The sequence below is a fragment of the Physeter macrocephalus genome, chromosome 20 (assembly GCF_002837175.3).
Source record: "Physeter macrocephalus isolate SW-GA chromosome 20, ASM283717v5, whole genome shotgun sequence".
Taxonomy (NCBI): domain Eukaryota; kingdom Metazoa; phylum Chordata; class Mammalia; order Artiodactyla; family Physeteridae; genus Physeter; species Physeter macrocephalus.
Genome location: NC_041233.1, coordinates 68,155,376 through 68,178,493, shown reverse-complemented (window position 1 = coordinate 68,178,493; position 23,118 = coordinate 68,155,376). Strand labels below are relative to the sequence as shown.

The following is a 23,118-nucleotide window of genomic DNA, read 5'->3' as shown; positions in this document are numbered from 1 at the left end:
AGAATGCAGGCGGCATCTCAATCCTATGTGGGGGCCAGGAAGAACTTTCTAAGGTCAAGGATGGTCAGGTCAGATTTGGCAGCTAGCACAGACCTTGCAAAAACTTTTCCTTAGGGAGAAAAGTTTACACGGTATTAGTAACAAACCAGGTATATCTGATTAATCTTAAAGAAGTCTCTCCTTGTCCCTGCAAATGGTAGAAGATAACTTCCGAAGAATTTCTTCCATTTGCCTTTTCATAGCCCAGTTGCTCCATGACATACCAAGACTGGGAACTTAGTATTGCTCTGAGTGGGAAGTTTAAGCATGAATCCTGGTTCAGCTTAACAAGTGGCTTCCACTTGACTTGGATTGAGAAGCCTCTTTCATCTCCCAGACTTGACTGGCAGCTCCTTGAGGGCAGAAGCCTGGTTTCTCTGCCTGGCCTCACCCCCTGGTACGCAGCTGGTGCTCACAAGTATGTGTCACATTCTACATTGAGCATCTCTCCATGTATCAGGCAGTGAGCTGGGTATTGGGAATAAAATGGTAAATAAGATACACAGGGTCCACCAAGCTCTAAGCCAACTGCATTGCATAAGAGCTGTGACGGGAGGTGTGCAGGGCGCTATGGGAGCCCTGAGCAGGGCTTCTCAGTCAGATTGCCTGGGAGATGGTGGGATTGTGGCATGTGATCCAAACTTTGTTTTCATTTTCCAGGTGAGATACACAGAGGACTATGAACAACAGAGAGGGAAAGGCAGTTTTCCTGCTATGACCACACCTGCTTATCAGATAGCCAAAAGAGCCAATGAGCTGGCAAGTGATGTAAGTGTCCCGGGCAGTGTTTTCATGGGAGAGAAGGAAGCAGGAATTTACCTGGGCCTGGCGAGTCCAACTTCCTGTCTCCTTGTCTCCGTTTTTTTTGCACCGTGGATACAGGAAGTAGCTTTCCTACATAGTTTTCAATCAGTTTTACCAGGACAATGATCAGGCACTTTTATGTCTAAGACACATTCCCTAGATCCAAGCAGAAAAAGAACATTCCACAAGACATTCATTTTTACTGTGCTGGCCCCTGTGCATAAGAGGCTAAATTTATCCCTCCCCTTCAAATAGGTGAGGTACCATCAACAATATCAAAGAGAAACGAAGGGAATGGCTGGTCCAGCTGCTGGAGCTGAGGGCACATTGACAAAGGAATATGTGGACCAGTATGGCCAGGTATGTGATAAAATGACGTCCTGCGAGACCCTTTTTGATGGTCATTTCCCAGTTTGGCAGCCCTCTAGCCCGTGACACAACCTATGACTGTTTAATCAGGGGGTTGGGCTGTGATTTTTCTTTGCCCTATTTATGGAAGGTGGAATTTCCAAGCCGGAAAGTAGCGAACAAACAATTACACAGGGCTCATCTTGACTCACTTAGGAAAACAGATTCTAAGCACTTTTTCTTTCCTGTTTTAAAAATAAAGGACCTATATCAAAATGGTGGGTTTGCCAGGAATAAAGCATCCTCATCTATTCATTGAAGAAAAGTCCCAAGGACTAAGGACTGGCTGTGTTTAGCTTGTCACTGCGTAGGTGCAAAAGGGATCAAAATGCATGTCTTGAAAAATATTGGGCACTTCACCGCTACTGCAGGATTCATTTTCTTAGAAAATGAATTTCTTATCTAGGTTGCTAGATAAAGCAATACGCCAGAGAAAGTAAGCCTTTTTCTCAATTTCACTTCTTAAAAGAACTACATCTTGGCAGGATGTAAAAAGGTTGAGTGACAATTGCAGCTAATTTTATTTGCACATCCCTCTGATTTTCTGGTACTAGACAGGTGTTGTAAGGGAAAAAGGGAACATCATTTTTTCATGGTTGTAAGTAAAGAATGTTGGAAGACCAAGCATGTGTCCGGAAGGGTACATTCAGTGGGCTTGGGTGATAGTTCTTTCTTAATTTGACAGTTGTTTAAATTTTTTGGCACTGGGTACACTTTACAACCTATGTGACATTCAGTATACATAATTTATAAAAGGAAACAAATAACTTATTTCTCTTCTTCAGAAAACCAAGTTGCTTCTATTGGGGATATATTCGTGTGAAACTTAAAATGCACGTGAAGATAGGTTATGACCCTTTTGCAAATGTCTATCTGAGCAAAAATGTTTGGTTTTGAATTTAAAAGGGCATTTTATTAAATTTCATGATAAGTCAGTTAAATGGTCTCTCAGTGCTTAAAACTCAATGAAAATACATTTATATTGGTTTCATGTTGTAAATAGGTTGTTTAGAATGCTCAGGAAAACTTTTAAAAGTCAGTTTAAAAAATATTTGGCTTCCATATTTAGCAAAAAGTATTTTGTTCTAAATTTGGACTATCCTATCTGCCACTAGTTGTAACACACGCATATCATTTCATGTGTGTATCTAGACCTGTCTATACACAGTGATGAAATGTAACTTCATAGTATCATAGTGGAACCTTGATTATTAGGACATTTTGATTGAAGTTTCCAATCATGATAATAACAAATACAAGAATCAAAGTGGGTGTCGTTCGATAGCACAGCCAGCAGGTGTCAGTCGAGAGGACTCCATATCCTGTGGCATTTCACTGTGATTTACTGTGACTCACCAGGGCAAGAGTAGGAGGGAGTGACAGAGAAGCAGGCAGACAGTCAGATACACTATAAATATCTGTAGTGCCTAAAAGACCAAACAATTCATTCTTTTCTTTTCTTTTTTTATAAATTTATTTTATTTATTTATTTTTGGGCTTTCTCTAGTTGCGGCGAGCGGGGGCTACTCTTCGTTGTGGTGTGCGGGCTTCTCGTTGCGGTGGCTTCTCTTGGTGCGGAGCACGGGCTCTAGGCATGGGCTTCAGTAGTTGTGGCACACGGGCTCTAGAGCGCAGCCTCAGTAGTTGTGGCACACGGGCTTAGTTGCTCTGTGGCATGTGGGATCTTCCCGGTCCAGGGCTTGAACCCGTGTCCCCTGCATTGGCAGGCGGATTCTTAACCACTGCGCCACCAGGGAAGTCCCCATTCTTCTTTTTTTTTTTTTTTTTGTGGTACGCGGGCCTCTACTCCCAACCACTGCGCCACCAGGGAAGCCCCCCATTCTTCTTTCTAATGAGTAGTTTTTTACGTTAATGGACTATACCATGCAATCTATTATTTGTAACCTGTCAACTCCCCAATAGGGTTAAGGGTCTCAAAAAGATTTACATACACAATATATATTCACATAAGCACAGAAGTTAAAATGAAGCTACAAGCCAACTCCAAACCGTAAAGCAGAATGGGCAAAAGGAGGTTACCAAAGAATTTGAGAGTCTTTGTTGTTATTATTTTTTTCACTTACTACATTTGGCCCAGAACATTCTGGCAGCCAAGCATAAAGGAGCACTCAGGCTAAAGAGTTGTCATTATTGGATAAAAAGGAAGCCTGGACATTCTAATTTGACCCAGCCATTTCATTTAAAAGAATATGTGTGCTAGACTCTGAACCGTGATGCTGGAGCAGGGCAGGCCCCTGTTTTGGAGGAGGCCAGAGAGAGATGGAGTCATGAGCCCAAGGGGCACACTAAGGGCTGTTCCAGATTTGTGGGAACACAGATGAGGAAGCAGCTGATTCTGCCTGGGGTGGGGCTGGGAGTGAGGGAGGAGTTCCCTGGAGAGAAGGTAGCATCTGACGGGGTCTTGAAGTACCTCCGGTTGCTGGCGAAGTTTTACACTAGTAACGTGCTGACAGTTCCATGAGAGAGAAGGTTCTCCTTTGTGGGAGAGCCTGGGTGATGTGGGGAGGAGGACGGAAGAAATTAAGACTCAGATTGTAATACTTAGTCTGAAATATACATTTGGTCCCAGCTGAGATCATCTTATTGCAATGTGAAGTCTTTTCAGGCAAATTACAAAAATTCAAATAGTTACATAATATCTCTTTCTTGGTAAATGAAATGAATCCATCACTGGGGGAGACAGTATGTGGAATATCAATGTGTCTTTGCATAGATCTGCTAAGGGGCCAGAGAACGGTGGCATTTGAGACTACTGGAAGACAGAAGTACTTTCCAGGTGTCATTTAAGAAATGAATACTCTGGGCTTCCCTGGTGGCACAGTGGTTGAGAGTCCGCCTGCCGATGCAGGGGATATGGGTTCGTGCCCCGGTCCGGGAAGATCCCACGTGCCGCGGAGCGGCTGGGCCCGTGAGCCATGGCCGCTGAGCCTGCGCGTCCGGAGCCTGTGCTCCGCAACGGGAGAGGCCACAACAGTGAGAGGCCCGCGTACCGCAAAAAAAAAAAAATAAGTAAGAGATGAATACTCCAAAATACATGAGCCTAGGAGACTCATAGAGTACCTTGATTTATCTGATGCAGGTGATGATGTAATGATAATAGTTACCATTTATTCAGTGCTGACTGCGTGCTGGGTCTACCTCTAGCGTCTACCACCTTAACGAACACGTGCTACTGCTCTTACGGGTGATCACAGGAATTTCCAAGGTGGACGGGCCTCCACGGGAACAGGATCTAGGAGAGATCATTGCTAATCCCCCACCCATTCCAGGAGTGGAGCATTACTGATTAAACTTTTTGATTGACCCGGCAGGGTTACTCAGAAGAGTATGGTGAGCGCAGAGGAAAGGGCAGCTTCCCGGCCATGATGACCCCGGCTTATCAGAATGCCAAGAAAGCCAACGAACTCGCTAGTGATGTAAGTACCACATTGGGACAATCCACAGAGTCACAGAAGCAGAGGAGAAATGAGACTTTGAAGGCTGTGCTTACTGAAACCTATATACAGTTAAATTTATCAGAGCTGAGTTAAAGCAGAATGTTAGCTCTCAATTCCTATCCAAATTTCTGACATCTGCATTTCTGGCTCATGCTGTTAGGTCACATTTATCTGCTTCAAAGGAGATTGATGTGGACAAACCACACAACTTACTTGAAGTCAGCTGAAGCAAGTGCACATACCGGTCCAGCTAGCTAAGCTGGGGTTAGGAGAGTCTTTGCAAAATAACCCATCTTAGAAATTGAGCACTTCAGAGGAATAGCTGATTAACATAAATCGTATGATTATCAAACTCGGTGTAACCCAGTTGATAAAATGATTTTTATTTGCAGAATGTTAGCCAGTTGGCAGTCCTTGAAAGATAAGCTATAATTAAACTTGGTAAAGTGACAAGCACACTGCAGATCTTACACCAACTTGAACTTGATCTATAATCAGAAGCCCAGCATTCACTTCATACCCCCTTTGCCCTTCTCCTTTACTTTGTTACTATTCAGTTATTACCCATTTCCTTAGAAGAGTGCACTTTGCCCTGAGAGGGGAAGTAAAAGACACATTCATCACTGGAAGCTGGATGAGAAATGATTTTTAAAACCAAGGGCAGAATGGGTTTTGGATTATACCTTTAGGTATGATCATTTTGAGACCTTTCTTCACGCAGAATTAGAATGTACAGTGTAAAAAAATGGGAAAGGGGGCAGTAAAATGTTAATATAAAAGGGACTAAGTGGTTATGGACTTTAGTGGAGGAAAAACCCATGTGATTATTTTTTCCTCCAGAAAATTCTATTAAATAAATGTTGACATTAAATGTGAAGTAAGTGTGGAGTAACTTCTCTCATGGAGCATGAAAACAGCAATTCCAGACGCTCTTTGTGTGCTTCTTTCAGATAAAATACAGGCAGGACTTCAATAAGATGAAGGGCGCTGCCCATTATCATTCCCTCCCAGCCCAAGACAACTTGGTTCTTAAGCGGGCTCAGAGCGTGAACAAGCTTGTGAGTGAGGTACGTATGGGGACAGTTTCACCTGTGTGCTGTCACCTCCTTTATCTCCGACAGACAGCGGAGGGGTGACCCCAGAATGAAAAGTTCCATGTAACAGCACATAAACTACACGAGTTACCAGTTCCCAAAGAACGAATAGTCAGTAAAAAGCAGTTCACAAGAGAGCCTAGGATCAAACTCATTAAATCTTTCTCTGATGGTTCAAAAGTTTCTTCCCAGAATTCTCACAGGGCTGTAGATATTCTAAAGTTCCCAGCAATAGATTTCTAGTTGCCAGAATACTGGAGCAGATAAGCTTTATAACAATATGTCATTCTTATAGAGTGGAAATCGAAGATGGGAGTGTTCTGAATGTGGAAACTCCCTCATTCTCTTATTATTGTAGTCAGGTTTCTGAGAAGCTGTGTGTACCGTATGAATTCCCCTTGCCTTAGAGGCTGACCTGGCTGCCAGAGACTGTTTTGTTTGGCCTACCCAGTGGTTAGGATTTTTATAATTGCTAGGACTATTTGGCAAGGAAATCTCCCCTGTAGCTCCCCATATCCTTTTTAAGTCCTGGAGTTTCTTCATAGTAGCTTCTGTGTTTGCATTGCCTATCGGGACCCTGAAGGCATTTCAGTTGTCAGCCTCTTGGCAGGCTATTCATAGGACTCACCTAGCAAGTTACCTGAAACTCAAAAAAGGATATGCAAATTTCCTAAAACATTTTTCTTCTCTAACCCCTAAGAGTCAGTCTTTTACCCCAAAGTGTTCCTTAGCCTGTGGTGCTCTAATTGCTCTTCTAGAATCACGAGGGTGACATTTCCTGGGCCTCATCAGCAACCTCAGATACTTTGACGCAGTAGAAGGGTGCCGAGCACTTGGAACCTGCATTTTAAACAAATATGCCACATGATTCTGATGCTCTAGGCCAGAGGTCAGCAAACTATGGCCTGAGTGCCAAATGCAGCCCACAGCCTGTTTTTATAAATAAAGTTTTATTGAAACACATTATATTATCTATGGCTGCTTTTTTTTTTGAATTTTATTTATTTATTTATACAGCAGGTTCTTATTAATTATCCATTTTATATATATTACTGTATGCATGTCAATCCCAATCTCCCAGTTCATCCCACCACCACCACCACCCCAACTTTCCGCCCTGGTGTCCATATGTTTGTTCTCTACATCTGTGTCTCTGTTTCTGCCTTGCAAACCGGTTCATCTAGAAGTAATATTTTTATGACACAACTGCAGGTTAATTTTATTGTCTATGGCTGCTTTTGATCTACAAGAGTTGATACAAAGATGGGATGTCCCGCAAAGGGGCAAATATTTACTATCTGGTCATTTACAGAAAAAGTTTGCTGAACCTTGCTTTTGACTCAGAGAACGTTAGATCTAGATGGGATCTTTGCAATCTTTAGGCCCTCTCTTTGTCATAGGCCTGGAAAAGTAAAGTGTCTTGTTCTGGTTCAGACAGACGTTTAGGGACGGAACTAGAACCAGACCGCTGATAATGTAGTTCTACTCAGGAATAACATTGTTACCACTTTGACCTCTTTCTATGTGAATATATCATAAACTAATATATGAATATAAAAACATACATTTGTAGAATTGGAATTCAACGTATATACAGTTTTGTGTACTTTTTAAATTTTATACCATATTGTAAGCATTGCAATGCATCTTGCATACTTTAAAAGTCATATTCCCACCAAATGTTTTATAAGATATGATAGCAAGTTGTATTTCCTTTGGTAAGCGGTCACAAGGGAACCTTCCATTTCTTTTTGCTCTTATGTTTACCTAGTAAGACAAACCAGCCAGGCCTCTATTAATGGTAACCACCCTTCAGCTGTCTTCTCCAATTACCTGGGACGACTTGGAGTCTATTTAGTAACTATGGCCTCACATCTTATATCTGGCTACCCAGGGGAGCTCAACTAGCCGTTTAAAATTAGAAGACACTTTGCACCTATGAGTGGTCTCATTTATTACACTCTTTTGTAAAGTAACTTTTTTTGGTTAAATTCTACTTAAGTATACATACAGAGAAGTGCATATATCATAAGTGTACAACAGGAAGAATTTCCACAAGTGGACACGTCTGTGTAATTAGCACCCAGATCAATAAACAGGACATGACCAGAAGTCCAGACACCTGTCCCCAAGAGTATCGACTGTCTGGATTTCTAAAACGATTTTGCCATTTTTTTGAGCTATATGAAATCTTAAAGTATTTACTCTTGAAAGGGGCTATATATTTTTAATATTCAGAACCAAACTGATTATTTACTTATCACTATTGGAAAGGAAAACACATATTGTTAACCTACAGTATGCTATGCCTGGTATTTTTAAATCTTGGGTTGAAAGTTTTCTAAAAATATCCTAAGTCGAGTCCTGGTGACATTTTCAAGAGTGACTTCAGGTTTGGTTCTCTTGTGCATCTGGTGTTTTGGTTTCCAAGGTGGAGTATAAGAAGGATCTGGAAAGTAGTAAAGGTCATAGTATCAATTACTGTGAAACACCTCAATTCAGGAATGTGAGCAAGATCTCAAAATTCACCAGCGATGTGAGTTTTTAATGCCTACATGTCTGTTTGGGCTTTTTTTTTAACGACCTTAATTTCTAGGTCTCCTAAGAGACAGTCTATGTGAATGTATCTGGGTGTCTTGGAGAAGCATGGCCTCTTAGGCACAAATACTATGAGTTTTGATAGAGATTGACTGCTGGGACTGGTCCATGGAGTGTTAAATCCCCTGGCATGCAGTTGACCTTGAGTCCTCAGGGCTGCACTTGTCCTCTTGCATCCTTCGTGTATAGCAGTATCTGGCTCTTACTGGTGAATGCTGGCGAGGGAGCCTGGCTAAGCGTGCAACGTCCCCTCTCAACTTGGCTTTGTGCTTCTTAAATTAGTACAAGATCTCAGTTAACCTGCACAGTCACCTGGGGGAGCCAGGTGTTATTTCCCCATCTTACAGGTGAGCAGATATATGCTCGAGTGGCCTTTGCAGATTTGGACATTCTCACAGAGTCTGGGGATGTATCCTTGAGAACATCAAGGACTAGTTTATATGATTCTACTTCTGCTTAGCTGCGTATAATAGTAGAATTTAAAATCACTTGGGACTTCGTGAGGCTCAGTAAGGAATGTCTTCTGCATAAGTGTCATGGTTAAGAGCACCAGCTTTGGACCTGACGGACCTGGCTCCACAATTAGCCAAGTGACCGACTTCGGGCACGTTAAGTTCTTGGAGCCATTTTGCCCTCTGTAAAATGGGGATGATAATAATTCCTTCCTCCTCGTAGAGTGCTTGTGAAGATTAACAGAGGTAAGTAGAACTGTGTCTGATGCAGAGTAATAGTATTCTGTTGGAAGACTCTCAGTGCCTGGAAACTCCATGGCCTCCCAGGGTAGGTGATTTTAATGTAGCTTCATTAGAAGCTACCCACCTTTTCTTATTTATGACTTCTTGTCATCTTGCTTTATTCTTTGTTTGGTAAGCTGAATTTGGGACATAACATCATTATTTCACATGGCTGCGGTAGTGACCAATGTGTCATGTATAAGTCACAGATTTTGGCAAAGCTGAGGTTTTATTCCTCATATATTTAGAACTGGAGGTAATAGCATGCAGTGATGTGTACTAGCCCCCAGCATGGGGCTTGCATGCAGCCCCTGTACGATCAGTGCTTGTCCTTGGAAAGCTCCACACCTGTGCGATGGGTTTTCACATTGGAAAAATCTGGTATATTTACAACTGAAAGTGTTAAAAAAAAAAAAATCAGGTCCGTTTTGTGCCGTCTGGGTGCATCAGATCTTATGTTTGCTTGTGTGCTTGTCTCACCCCAACTTCTTGAATTTTAAGTTATTTTCTTTTAAGTTTGTCTTATTTTTAATTCAGAGACACACTGAATACTTAAATAGGTTCTATTTAATCATTTATGTTTTGGATTAGTGTCTTAAGATGAGTAGTTTATCTTCAGCGAGTTGGGGAGAGAATGCTTTTGTTGAAGGTTTTGTGTTCCCATGTAGAATAAATATAAAGAAAACTACCAGAACCACATGAGAGGCCACTATGAAGGAGTTGGGATGGACAGACGGACGCTCCATGCTCTGAAAGTTGGAAGCCTGGCAAGCAACGTGAGTCCTGTTGTGAAGGGCCTGCAGGTCCTGGGGGTCTGTTGGCCTGGAGAGTGGTGGGGCACAAGAGATTCAGCCAATTCTTTTTCAACCTCCCCTTTTTTAAAAAATCAGTGTTTTGTTGTGTAAAGATTGACCCCAAAGAGTTTGTAAATGTTAATCAGTGCAACCAAGGCTAGGTAAAAAAATCTTTGAAAAATTTTAAAAGCTTCAATCTAGTAAACTCAACTTTTTCTGCTTTGAAGAGTACTTAGATCTATTGTAATTGATCCAGTATGAGAAAAACTTTCAGTTTCTGAGAGATAAAGAGAAATGGATGAGCATAATTCTCATTTGAAATGCTTCAAATTTCCAGAACATTGCGATTTATTTAGAATTGGTTGGTTGGTTGGTTGATTGGTTCATTCATTCATTCAATCTTAGTGTTCATTGAAAACTTCCTGTATCCAGGCACTGCTCAAGATACTGGCATAACAAAATAGATCAGGACCCTCTTTTCCCAATAGCATGTGATCTATTAATCTCTCTTTGGCTTTGTCAATTCAGTTTACAGGTTTGCAAATGCCAAATTGTAAATCTTGGAGGTAAAAGACACTGAGAAGGAACTGATTTTATTATTAAAACATACAAACGTCAAATTTCCTCTACTTGAGAATGTCAAATTTGACCTTTAAAAATTTTTTTAAATACTCTGAAGACTCTTGACTTTTCATTTATTTTCTGGGGGTTAGCCAAGAAGCTCTTTTGTTATATACTTGTCTGCAAATGCTTCTTTTAAACAAAAAACTACAAGGGGTTCCATGATTAATAAGAAAGATAAAATAAACGTGCTACAGATGACCTTAACTAATTTTAGATTAATTAAGAAGAAGAATTCAAATTAATTAAAAACAGAAGTGTGAACATAATTTAATTTTCCTTGGAGGTGATGAAACTGAATTAATTTTGTTTCTGGTTATTTTTAAAAGATGCTTTTATGACATTCAAACAAGGTCACAAGAGAGAGGGGACTAATTTCTCTTTTCTTGTTTTTTTCTTTGTGTTTCAGATTGCCTACAAGGCCAATTACAAACATAATGCTGTCGACTACAACTACCCAGCCACCCTCACTCCTTCCTACCAGACAACAATGAAACTGCTTCCCTTGAAAGATGTATGTCCTTTTCCAATAGTCCTTTCTGCTTTATTCCTGTCACTTGCCTCCAGTAGAGTGATTCTTTTTTTTGGCTGCTGTGGGTCTTCGTTGCTATGCACCGGCTTTCTCTAGTCGCGGTGAGCGGGGGCTACTCTTCGTTGTGGTGAGCGGGCTTCTCATTGCCGTGGCTTCTCTTGTTGCGGAGCACGGGCTCTACGCATTCGGGCTTCAGTAGTTGTGGCTCGCGGGCTCTAGAGCGCAGGCTCAGTAGTTGTGGCGCACGGGCTTAGTTGCTCCGCGGCATGTGGGATCTTCCAGGACCAGGGATCGAATCTGTGTCCCCTTCATTGGCAGGCAGATTCCTAACCACCAAGCCACCAGGGAAGTCCCAGTGGAGTGATTCTTAGGCAGCAAGATGGAAAGAAACGAGATACAACAGTTCATAGGAGATGGAAGGGACTGAGAAAGGGGAACTCTTTTCTGATAGGAAGTCCATATATACACGTTTGGCAACTCTTAGATTTCCAACATAAGGTGGGGACAACTCTGGTTTCATCTTGAAAATATCCTAAGGTTCCATTTCACCTCTTAGAGTTTGGGGACTATTTCTGCTGCTGGGCACATTAAAGTAATTATTCCCTAACAATGATGATCTTTTTTTTTTAAAGTTTTGGAGTGTGGTATGTTTTTGTTTTTTTGGTTTTTTTTTTTTTTCAATTTATTTATTTATTCATTTTTGGCTGTGCTGGGTCTTCGTTTCTGCGCGAGGGCCTTCTCCAGTTGTGGCGAGTGGGGGCCACTCCTCATTACGGCGCGCGGGCCTCTCACCGTCGCGGCTTCTCTTGTTGCGGAGCACAGGCTCCAGACGCGCAGGCTCAGCAGTTGTGGCTCACGGGCCTAGCCGCTCCGCGGCATGTGGGATCCTCCCAGATCAGGGCTCGAACCCGTGTCCCCTGCATGGGCAGGCGGACTCTCAACCACTGCACCACCAGGGAAGCCCTGGAGTGTGGTATGTTTAAGGACCAAAGGGAGTAAACTGAAATAGCTATAAGTTGAGAGGAAATGGTAACATTGACTTAAATTTTTTCCCCAGGAGCGCTTGGGAAATATATGTAGAATAATATGTATCACTAACTTATTACAGCAGTGATTTTATTTATTTATAGTTTGGCTTGTCTCCAATGAAATATGTATAATTAATTATATTTGTTGTTTTCTAATTATAAGAATTTTACTACATGTTTATTACAGAAAATTTAGATAACACAGAAATGTACAAAGAAAAAGGTAAAAGTTATCTACGATTTGAAAAAGTACCTAAGGTGGTTTAGAACTGAGTTGGTATCATGGTTGTCAGTGAAAGTTATCTCCAATCAATCAATAATTTAATGTATCATTCGACATGTTAATTGAATGCTCAGGGCTACTTTCCTTCACATTCCTTTGGGATCAGCACAGCTTCAGCAGTTGACTTGGGCTTTGCTGTTGGTAGATCGGTCTTTGCATCTTTCCCTTTTGCTCAGAGTAGGAGCAGTGTTAGGTTCAGCTGGGCATCTCCAGTGTCTAACAGTTTACAGGACAAAGAAGGCCAATCATTGGCAAATGATAGTTTGATGGAGGAGAGGGGCTTATCAAACGTGTGATAAAGCAGGGGATGGGAAGTAGAAGCATATAAAGGGCCTACATTTTGCTTTTCCTTTTCCCAGAAAGTTTGCTCTAGTTGACTTATTCATTTCACCTTAATGAAATTCAAGGTTACATTTGGCTACCAAAGCCAACTTTCTTTTTTGGCTGCATATATTACCTGGGAAACTTGAGGGATAAAGAGCACCTTGTAGAATTTGAATGCCAGTTTTCACAGTAGAATTCTAGAAAAAATGCTTCCTAGCACACACAAAACAGAGCGCTCTACAATTTTGTATTCCCACTATAACATGACTTGCTGTTACATTTGTCTGTATAAGACAGTGGATCAAACCAGGCACCTGAAATATAGTCAGCTGTCCTGGGGAAGTCGGAGAGGTGAATTAAACTAGACTGGATTAGAAATATTAATTGGAACCAGAGGTAGGTTCCACACTGGCAACCCATGAGCCAGATCCAGGCTGCAGAGATATTCTGTTCGGCCACACAGTGTTAAAAAAAAATTGTTTTTGAACCAATATGTAGAAATTGTGAGTTCACATAGGAGCTGTGGTCCTAGTCCCTGCATGGCAGCAATTGCCTGGGACTGAGTGGCAGCTGCTTTTATCACCTTCATCTCCTTTATTTTCCTGGCTCCTGTGTGAATTTGAATTTACCACCCTTAATGAAGGGACTTTAGCATTCAGGAAGTTTGGGGAATCCATTTACAAGAAGATTTGTGGTCTCTATTTCTGTCTGGTAGTCTTAAAGGTGGTCAAGTAGCTATGAAATTAAATAAACAAGCACAGGTCCTTAATTAGAGAGCATTCCCTTCAGATGGATTTTAGAAACACTAATAGCATTAAACATGAGAGTCTACCCTCAGCAAAGGGACCTTTCAGAAAGTAGACTGAAGCAATGACCAAGCATCCGTGATGCTGCAAAGATATAATTAATCATGCAGAGTGTTAATTATGTCCTGCAGAGGAAAGTGATTATACTCTGCAACATACTTAATGTAACATTATCAGGAAGGAATGTGCCATTTAAAATATACAGTTTTGTGACATTTTATCGTGCATAATTCTGAATTCTAATAGACTCTATTATGAGCTGATAATTTTCCCTCTGACTTAATGCATTAGGAAGCTACTGTAGTGTAATCTCGTTAATGATTAACATTGAAATGACTTCATATTTCCTAGTTTTCTTAAATACCCCATGTCTAAAACTCAGAACGTGCAAAAACTTTTCTCCTTGAATCATTAACTAAAAAGCTTGAAGCAATGCTGTCCTTTTTCTCCGTATCCAACGAAAGAGTCTGTGGCCCAGGATCTGGAACACTCTGCTTTTCCTAGATCTTGTTCTAGAGGCTAATTTGTAAGTCTTTTTTTTTTTTTTTTTTTTTCTAATTTGTCAGTCAGAATACATTTCCCTCCCTAAACAAAGTTAGCTCTGGCTTTAGGGAACACCTGGTCCATCTGTAAGGTAACAAGTAACAGTTCCAAGCACACCAGCTTTGGCAAACCACATTTATAGTGTGTAGGCTGGGAGCCACTTTGGGAGGCCAATTGCTGGGATTTAAAACCTAACTCTGACACTAGCTGGGCGACCTTGAGCAAGTCACTTCAGGTCTCTGTGCCTCAGTTTTCATGTTGTGAGGTAGGGATAATAACAGTGCCTACCCACAGAGTGATTAGGAAGATTAGATGCATCAATATGTGTAAAGCACTTGAAATAGTGCCAGGCACATAGTAAGTGCCATTTTTTAGCCATAATTATTATTAGCTGATGTTGGGACAGGCAAGAATGGAGTGAATGCAAGGAAGAGATGCAGTATCAACTGGTCCTTGGGTCTGTTTCACTTGGGTCACTGGGTTTTAAAATATTGATCTATTTTCCAGCATTTAAAAAGTGTGAGAGTTTATATAATAATACAGATTTCTGGTTTCTTTGGAGTGATTGGACTGTCTACTCTGAACCCCACTTTGATGCAGGATTACCATCTCCTAGAGCTGAGTGGTAGCTGCTGCCCTTCGCCCCAGTCCCCACCACTCCTTACTACTTCCCCAACAATGAGGCCAAACACTGACTAGTGCCAGCCTAGTGCCATCCAGCTAGTGGTCTGTGACTCACTGAGGTGGGCTGTCACCCAGGGAGGTGACAGCAGCCAGATAAAATGGCAAAGACATCAGAGTCTAGTTTAGACAGACAGAAAATGGTAGGAAAGTACAGTGCTGGCTGCAGTGCTACCCCTGTGAGGGCAGAGCCAGCTGCCAGAGGAGTATGGCCAGAGGCAGTGGGTGGAGGTCTGGACAGAGTTGGCAATAGCTAGTGCGGATGCAGGGAAGGGGTATGAAGGTCTTAGGCAGAAGCTAGGCCTAAAGAAGCTGCCACACTGTGTGGGATACCGGGAGAGGCCCTGGGCTTTGGACAATTAAACAGAGGCATGAAGACCATGCATGGGGTGTTTGATGGTGATCTGACTGCTGCAAACAGAGCCAAAGCCTAGTTGACTAAAGGGCCTAGCCGGGAGCCTGTAGGTTTTAAAACACCTTTCTCTGATTTAACGGTGTGGATGAACACATTTTCCTCCGTTCACCAGCCATTTAGTTGACCTCTTTTATGAGCTGCCTGTTCAAGTCACTCAGTCTTCAGTGGACTGTTTTTCCATCTGTTGGCTTGGAGTGTCTTTTGGTCTCCAATTGGAATCTGATTCTTTCTCTGCTAATTTGAGAATCACGGCTCTGTAGGGCTGAGCGGGAGGGAGCTAAGTAAATCTTAGAGAAAAGTACAAATGACATCTTCTTGTGTCTCTTTGCCTCTTTGCACCCAGGTCAACTACAGGCAAAGCATTGACAAGCTGAAGTACAGCTCTGTGACCAACACCCCTCAGATTGTTCAAGCCAAAATCAATGCCCAGCAACTGAGTCGTGTAAGTGACCTGCCCCTGCCCAGCCAGATATGGGGGACTTGTAATTGCTTTGCAGGGTCCGGATATCTGGTTCCCCAAGGATTTGACTTTCATTGATGATGACATGTGTCCTGTTACAACCATGAGATGACTCTTTGATTTAAATGTTTTATTATACAAAATTTCAAATACATTCAAAAGTAGAAAGAATATCATAATGAATCACCAGGTACCCATCACTCAGCTCAACTACTATTAACTCGTGGCCAGTCTTGCTTCTATATGCCCATCCACTTCCCCCCTCCATATTATTTTGAAGAAAATCCTAAGTACTGTATAATCTATAAATATTTTAGTATGAATCTCTAAAAGATAAAAATAATTTTAAATGTATTTATACAATTTTAATATATCACACCAAAAAGCTAACAACAGTTCTTAACATCACCAACGTCCCGGTGGCATTCAGCATTCCAGTTGTCTCATAAGGTTATAATTCTTTTTTACAGCTTGTCTGAATCAAGCTCCAAATAAGGTCCACACTTTGTGACTGGTTGATGTGTCTTCAAGACTCTTTTCATCTTGAAGTTTTCCTCTTTATCACTTTTCTTTTCTTGCAAGTTGTTTGTTGATGAACTTGAACTGTTTGTCCTATAACGTTTCCCACGTCTGAGCTTTGCTGACTGCATCCCATTGTGGACTTCATGTATTCCTCTGGCCTCCAAATGCCTGTAACATAGCAGTTGGATCTATAGGTTTGATCAGGTTCGGGTTTAATTTGGGGGCAAGACTGCTTCTCAGATGATGCTGTGTTCTTCCATTGAGAATCATATAATGTCTGGTGGGCTGTTTTTGTGTGTGATTTAAGATGGCTTTTTTCCAATGGGGGCAGGCATTTGATAATTACTCTTTGAGTATCTACCCTGCACATAGCAAGAGGTTCAGAACTGCAGCAGGTTAAAAAAAATAAGTTTCATACCCACAAGTGCTTCGGAGGACAGTGGGTGAGGTAGCCACAGGGAAATCTTTTGCAAACTCATAACACTGAGCATGCCTTTGAGTTGTCTGACTTTTCATTTGGTCTTCAATCTGTTAATTTAAAACACTCCCAATCTGTTAATTTAAAACACTCCTAAAATTACAGGCTTCCTTGTAAAAGGCCTTTTCCGGAAACTCCGGAAAGTGAAAAAGAGAGTGTTCTCTCCAAAGTTCTCCTTCTGCCCATGTAAAAACCATGCACTTACCCTGCAGGTTTATTTTAAATCCAACAGGTGAGTTACCGTGCTGATTATGAGAAAAATAAGTTGAATTACACGTTGCCACAGGATGTACCTCAGCTGGTGAAGGCCAGAACCAATGCCGAATTGTTTAGTGAGGTAAGCAAGCAGCATGGGTGAGAACGTGGTGAGGGTTATATGCACAGACGTGAAAATGAAGATGCAAGGATGGTCCAGCAAAACAGGGACCAGGGGCTATTCTCTCCATGGAGAGCTTCATCAGAGGCACCCATCAGGTTATAATTTTGAATTTTGCTGTCTCATGGCATGTGGTAGTTCATGGGGCTAAACTGATCATAGCAATTGAATTCTTACTGTATATGCACATGTGTGATGTGTGCTGGGACACACACACACACACACACACGTATGTATACATCTAAATCACTTTTCTGTACACTTGAAACTGGCACAACATCATAAATTAACTATACTTCAATAAAAAAAATAAATAAGAAGGAATAACCTTTTCCGTATGCTTATTCTGTGCTGGGCACTGAGATAGGCACTTTACATATGGAATTATTCAGTTGCTATAACCCCTTGGAGGCATTTACTACAGAGACACAGTTGGTGGCATGGGCTTTGGTATCAGATAGACAGAGAGAGTCAGGTGTTACTACCGTGACAATAATAATAACTTACATCCGTGTTGCACCTTACGTGCTTAGGTTATCTGTTTTCGTGTATACAATTTATTCTCACAGCCACCCTGAGACAGATAATATAATATTATTTTTTCAAATGGTAAACTGAGGCCCAAAGAGGTAAAGTGATTTGTCCAAGGTCACATGATCAGGAAGAAACAGTGTTAGGATGAACCCATGGGTCTTCTCTTTGCCCCCTCCCATTAGCACTGCCCCGCATGACCCGACAGTGAGGGAATCAACTGTGTTAATAATTGATGTTATCACTTTGATAACAGCCAAAATTCTCGTCTGTAAACAGAAGAAGACTTTGTTATTGAAAAAACAAAATTCTGTTCAACTTTTGGCAGGACTCTGGATAGCGACTCCCATTCACCTGTGTTCTTGTTTGTCAGGTTAAGTACAAAGAAGGCTGGGAAAAGACAAAGGGGAAGGGATTTGAGATGAAGCTGGATGCCATGTCTCTGCTGGCCGCCAAAGCCTCTGGAGAGCTCGCTAGCAACGTAGGTTTTCTCTCATTAACTCAGACGTGCATAAGAAATTGTTCCAGTGGTCCCGCAGAAAAAAATAATGACTGTTAACGTTGTAAACGTCGCTATACTTTAATCTTCCACTGGGTTCGAGAAAGACTGGGAGGTGTTTTTTTAGACTTGTTCCCCTTGCACTTGTTAAACCACAGCCCCTTAGATGGCAAAGTTTCTCTCTCACAGTCGACTTTCCTCTTTCTCTCAAGATTAAATACAAAGAAGATTATGAAAAAGCGAAAGGCAAAGTCCTGGGAACTACAGACACGAGGCTTCTGCACTCCCTGCAGGTTGCCAAGATGAGCAGTGAGGTAAACGCTTTTCTACTCCCCAAACCTTCACTTAGAGCGGTGCTGCTCTGAAAGTTTTTCCCCGGCCTGCTTCACCGGAGACTGTTATTTTTTCCACTTCCACTTACAATTTCTTTCCTGGCTTACATGAGAAGTGTCTTCTCTTTCTTTATTTTGGCAAAGGATACTGTTCTTTTAAAGTAGATGAGAAGCACGTGGTCCCTAAGGGTGACCGGCATCTACTGTTCACGGTACAAGATGATCGGCCACATCTATTCACTCTGCGGATGTTTACTAAACACCTACTCTGCGTGAGATACTGTGTGAGACACTGGGGCCATAAGAACAAACAACACATAACTGGTTCCTCCCTAATGGAGCTTAATTCTACTGGGAGAGTTAGACAGGAAGCATCCTGTTTATTGAGGTGATGTCCTGGATGAATCCTCTAGTCCGAACACACGTGATATTCAAAAAGTTTAGCCACCAACTGGGGCATCCAGGCTCCAACCACTCAAAATGACACTGCTTGTAAACAACTGTAATGGCTGGAGGTTAACCTTGGTAAATGTCACTTAGCAGAAGCCTCTGGGGAAGGAAAGTTCTGCCAGAAGGTCAGACTTGGTTTCTCATTAAGACTTCGTTGTCAATGCCGAACAGGCAAAAAGGAAGCACGGGCATTGGGTTTCTGCTTTACGACGGCCTGCTCTAAGCTGTGAGGTCAGCTTATGCCGCTTTGATGATGCAGTCAGATATAATTACCTAATGAGTCATTAAGGACCCAGGGCTTGAAAGAGAATAAGAGTGTTGGCATCTGGGTCACCATTTTGGTTGTGCCTACAGAGCAAGCCCTACGATGTGCATAGTCATGAAGCATTTGGCTTCAGTTTAGACAGAGAACAAATTGGTATTTCCTATTTGCAGTTGGAGCAAATGGGGCCAAAAAAGATGGACTTGTCCAAGGTCATATAGTAGTCAGTGGTAGTGGTGGAGGGAGTGGAGAATTAGACCCTAGAACTCTTACTTACTGGCACCATGCTGCTTCTACTGTACTACCTTTCCTCACCATCACACCATCACCATACCACCACCATCATCACCATCATCACCAGAAACACCATCACCACCATCATCACACCATCCATTCTCATTGCTAACATTTATCAAGTGTTTGCTATATGCCATCCCTGCGCTAAGTGTGTTTGAGCTGCTATTTTGTTTACTTATCACAATAGCCCTCCAAGGAAGATGAGCCATTAGAGAGGTAATGTGACTTTCTAGAGGTCATCTAGCTGACAAAGGGCTGATCAGATTTGAACTCAAGCTTGGCTGGCCCTGGAGCCCAAGCTTTGTTATTTTGCCTCTTAAAGTTTCTACAGAAACCATGGGTAGAGTGTTCTCTTCCTGGAGCAACTTGGGAAAAAGAGTTAGGGGGCATTCCTCCCAGAGACAAAGAAGTGTGAAACCTCAGTTTCCAGGTGCCGCCACCTTACAGAGCCAAGACTTGGGTCACATCCTTTGGACAGACAGGTGCCATTGTCCAGAGTGCCAATTCCTCATGGAAACCTGGCCTTCTTTCCTGTGTTTTCACATCACTCCTGCCAAGGCAGGCTTCAAGTAATGCAGCATGTTTTGGTGCATTCAAGGTTGAGTACAAGAAAGGCTTCGAAAAGAGTAAGACCCACTTTCACCTGCCCATGGACATGGTCAACATCAGGCATGCTAAGAAGGCCCAAGCTCTGGCCAGTGACCGGGACTACAGGAAAAAACTGCATGAATACACCGTGCTGCCCGAAGATATGAAGACTTGCTGGGCCAAGAAAGCCTATGGGCTCCAGAGTGAGGTGAGCCCTGGCTCTTTGCCAGTTCTCCCCACGCATCTCTTGCAACTGGATACAGTGACAATTTCAGAGTGATTTAGAACGTGTGCATGAGTCTATTAGGTGACTCAGAGGACTAAGAAGAATTTCTGGAGATGTGCCAGGCCCAGGGAGGACGGATGGAGAGGTAGAGATAGAGAATGAGTCAAGACAGTGGAGACTAGAGGGTGGAGGATTGGGACTCAAAGCAATTGCAGAAGTCAAGATGTGTTGGTAATGGGATGAGCAAAGAGAAAGCAAGTGTTGAAAATGGTAAATCTGGTAAATGTTAAAAAGTAAATCTGGGAAGTGTAGCAGGTTGGCAGATAAGATCCTTAGGCAAAAAGTCTGAAAAGCCCTCTTTTGGGTAAGGCGGTGGTGTTTCAGAGTTAAGGTAGAACAGCATCTTCTGATTACAAGGTGAGCCAGTGGCTTCAGCCCCAAGTAGAGTTCTGACCGACTATAAGAGTGGAGAGCAGCTCTTCCACAGAGACAAATACAGGATCGAGGGCTTTCCTAACTCGCACGTTAACTTTGCCCCATCCACATCCATGTGTCTGATTAGAGCTTGGTTTTTCTCTTGCAGCTGCAGTACAAGGCCGACCTCTCGTGGATGAAAGGAGTCGGGTGGCTGACCGAAGGCAGTCTCCATCTGGAGCAGGCCAAGCAGGCTGGACAGCTGGTCAGCGAGGTAACCTGAGCCCAGGCCCCGCCCCCAGCTTCCAGTCCTTCTCAGCCCAAGTCACCACCGAGAGCCACCTTTCCCTCTGATTCCTCCCCCATCCCCAGCCTTATTTTGAGTGAGACTCAGAAGAGTACTTCTTCATTTTGCACGCATAGCACACCCTGAACTAACTTTCATACCCTTAAGCTTCCCAGGGAGGTATTTATAAGAAGCCAACTAAAAGTAGTGGTTGGATCCAAAGCCTCATTCAGAACGGTTGTGATATACAGTTAGTCACGTAGGAAACATGTTTGTTGTGTAAGAAGTGTGTGGTTCCTTCTGAATCAGAGAATCTGGTGCTTGGAGGTCAGCATTCTCATTGTGCGTGTGCCTTAAACTCACTGCAGACTTCGGGCAAGTCACTCAACACTTCCGATCCTCTTTCTCTCTTATAAAAATGAGAAAGTTGGAAAGGATACTCTACAAAGTCCCTGTGGCTCCAAGCCTGTGCTTCTCTTTATACCGTGTAGAGCTGGCGTTGGGAGCAGGCAGAGGAGGACTTTTGAAGGACAATTTCATTTGGAAATGGGGCTATTTCAGGAGCTCTGTTTGGGATCTTCAAAGGGGTTTCTTATTTCGGTGCCAGGAAGGCTGAGTTGGCATTTCTCTTGCATATGGTAATAATAGTGATGATAACAGCTGCCATTTATGGACTGATAATAATCATGTAACCACTGCTATCATTCATTGATGACTTTGAGTGTATTACATACCTATTGTTCATTTATTGCTCACATTTATTATTGCTATGTGAGTATGCACTAGTATATTCTATTAATATCCCCATTTTACATTTGCAAAAGGTGAGAGACAAAATCACATTTCAGTAAGTGGCAGATGGGATCCGTACCCGGTATTTTGGTCCAATGCCCCAGCTCTGGACTATTAAACAAAATTGAATCCCCAAAGCACGTTTTGTAATTTATTCTCATTTTCAACTGTACCCATCCTTCTCTCAGACACAGACACACTGAAAGTTAGAGTGCATAAATAAGGAGGGTTCTCATTACTTAACTTCTTTGAGACCAACTGAAATCCAGGTGGAGCAAGCCGAACCCCATTTGACTTGGATGGGGTGCAGTAAGGGGACCTTCTGCCTTAGGAATGCCCGTTCCTGTCTCACTTCCTGTACTGACTAATTTTCAAGCTCCTCAAAGGGCAGGAAGGTATCATTTCCTTTGCCTTTTTTTTTTTTTTTTTCGGTACGCGGGCCTCTCACCGCTGTGGCCTCTCCCGTCGCGGAGCACAGGCTCCGGACGCGCAGGCTCAGCGGCCATGGCTCACAAGCTCCTCAAAGGGCCGGAAGGTATCATTTCCTTTGCCTTTTTTTTTTTTTTTTTTTCGGTACGCGGGCCTCTCACCGCTGTGGCCTCTCCCGTCGCGTCCGCGGCACGTGGGATCCTCCCAGACCGGGGCGCGAACCCGGTTCCCCTGCATCGGCAGGCGGACTCTCAACCACTGCGCCACCAGGGAAGCCCTCCTTTGCCTTTTTCATACCCCTGCTCTGCCCTGGGCAGGGTGGGTTCTTGGCTCCTTCCTACACACTTATGATTTGACCAATGCAGAGGCTGGGGTGCCCGGGAATTTCCAGCCATGGGAGGGGCCCTGTGACTTCCTTCAGTTACGTAGTGAAGGAGTTTTCCCATTCAACACACTGGAATGAGAAGGAAAAAGTACAAGTCTCTTTGGAATATTTTTTCTAGATTTTTTTTTTTTTTCCCGAAGGGAGGAAATTTTGGAGTTTTCCATATTCCAATCCCTATTTTGGGTTCGACTGGTGTCGACAACCCTCTTGCTGACAGCACTGGGGGCTCTGCTCATCTCTGATCTCCCCACCACGTGAAGCTTTGGCTTCCGTAAGCCATTCTCAGCAGCTTCCTTTCCCAACAACTCTGGCAACTCCAGTGGAAAAGCCAGAGGAACCAACCTCCGGGAAGGACAAGAAGTCCCCGTGGGGGGACAGAATTAGCACCTTCGAATTTTGCCAGTTGCATTGTGGCCGTGAGATGGCAACATGATGACGACAAGCCCAGTGATCTGGACACGGAGAGCTGCGAGGGCAAATGCCACCTTGCCACCCACCTGCTGAATGTGACTCTTGGCGTCGCCCTCCGTGAGAGCTGACACTTCCTGGATCCCCCTGATGGCACCGTGAATAACAGTGATGGCGAGCACGGTGAACACTTACTGTGCCCAAGGACTCCACTCGTGGGA

General features: G+C 42.9%; 1 protein-coding gene across 9 annotated transcripts in view; it reads left to right on the top strand.

The window, feature by feature from the left end:
• The window catches only part of NRAP (nebulin related anchoring protein), a 69,073-nt gene that overhangs the window by 11,171 nt on the left and 34,784 nt on the right, over positions 1–23,118 (top strand). For 7 of the 9 annotated variants that reach the window (XM_028481088.1, XM_028481091.1, XM_028481092.1 and 4 more), the window contains 13 exons: positions 700–807; positions 1,099–1,203; positions 4,584–4,688; positions 5,660–5,776; positions 8,235–8,339; positions 9,804–9,911; positions 10,960–11,064; positions 15,506–15,604; positions 16,855–16,959; positions 17,903–18,010; positions 18,241–18,342; positions 19,968–20,165; positions 20,767–20,871. In XM_028481088.1, the coding sequence (XP_028336889.1) occupies positions 700–807; positions 1,099–1,203; positions 4,584–4,688; positions 5,660–5,776; positions 8,235–8,339; positions 9,804–9,911; positions 10,960–11,064; positions 15,506–15,604; positions 16,855–16,959; positions 17,903–18,010; positions 18,241–18,342; positions 19,968–20,165; positions 20,767–20,871 (1,470 nt within the window). The remainder of the gene's footprint in view (positions 1–699; positions 808–1,098; positions 1,204–4,583; positions 4,689–5,659; positions 5,777–8,234; positions 8,340–9,803; positions 9,912–10,959; positions 11,065–15,505; positions 15,605–16,854; positions 16,960–17,902; positions 18,011–18,240; positions 18,343–19,967; positions 20,166–20,766; positions 20,872–23,118) is intronic. The other 2 variants (XM_028481089.1, XM_028481086.2) reach the window with 2 other exon arrangements.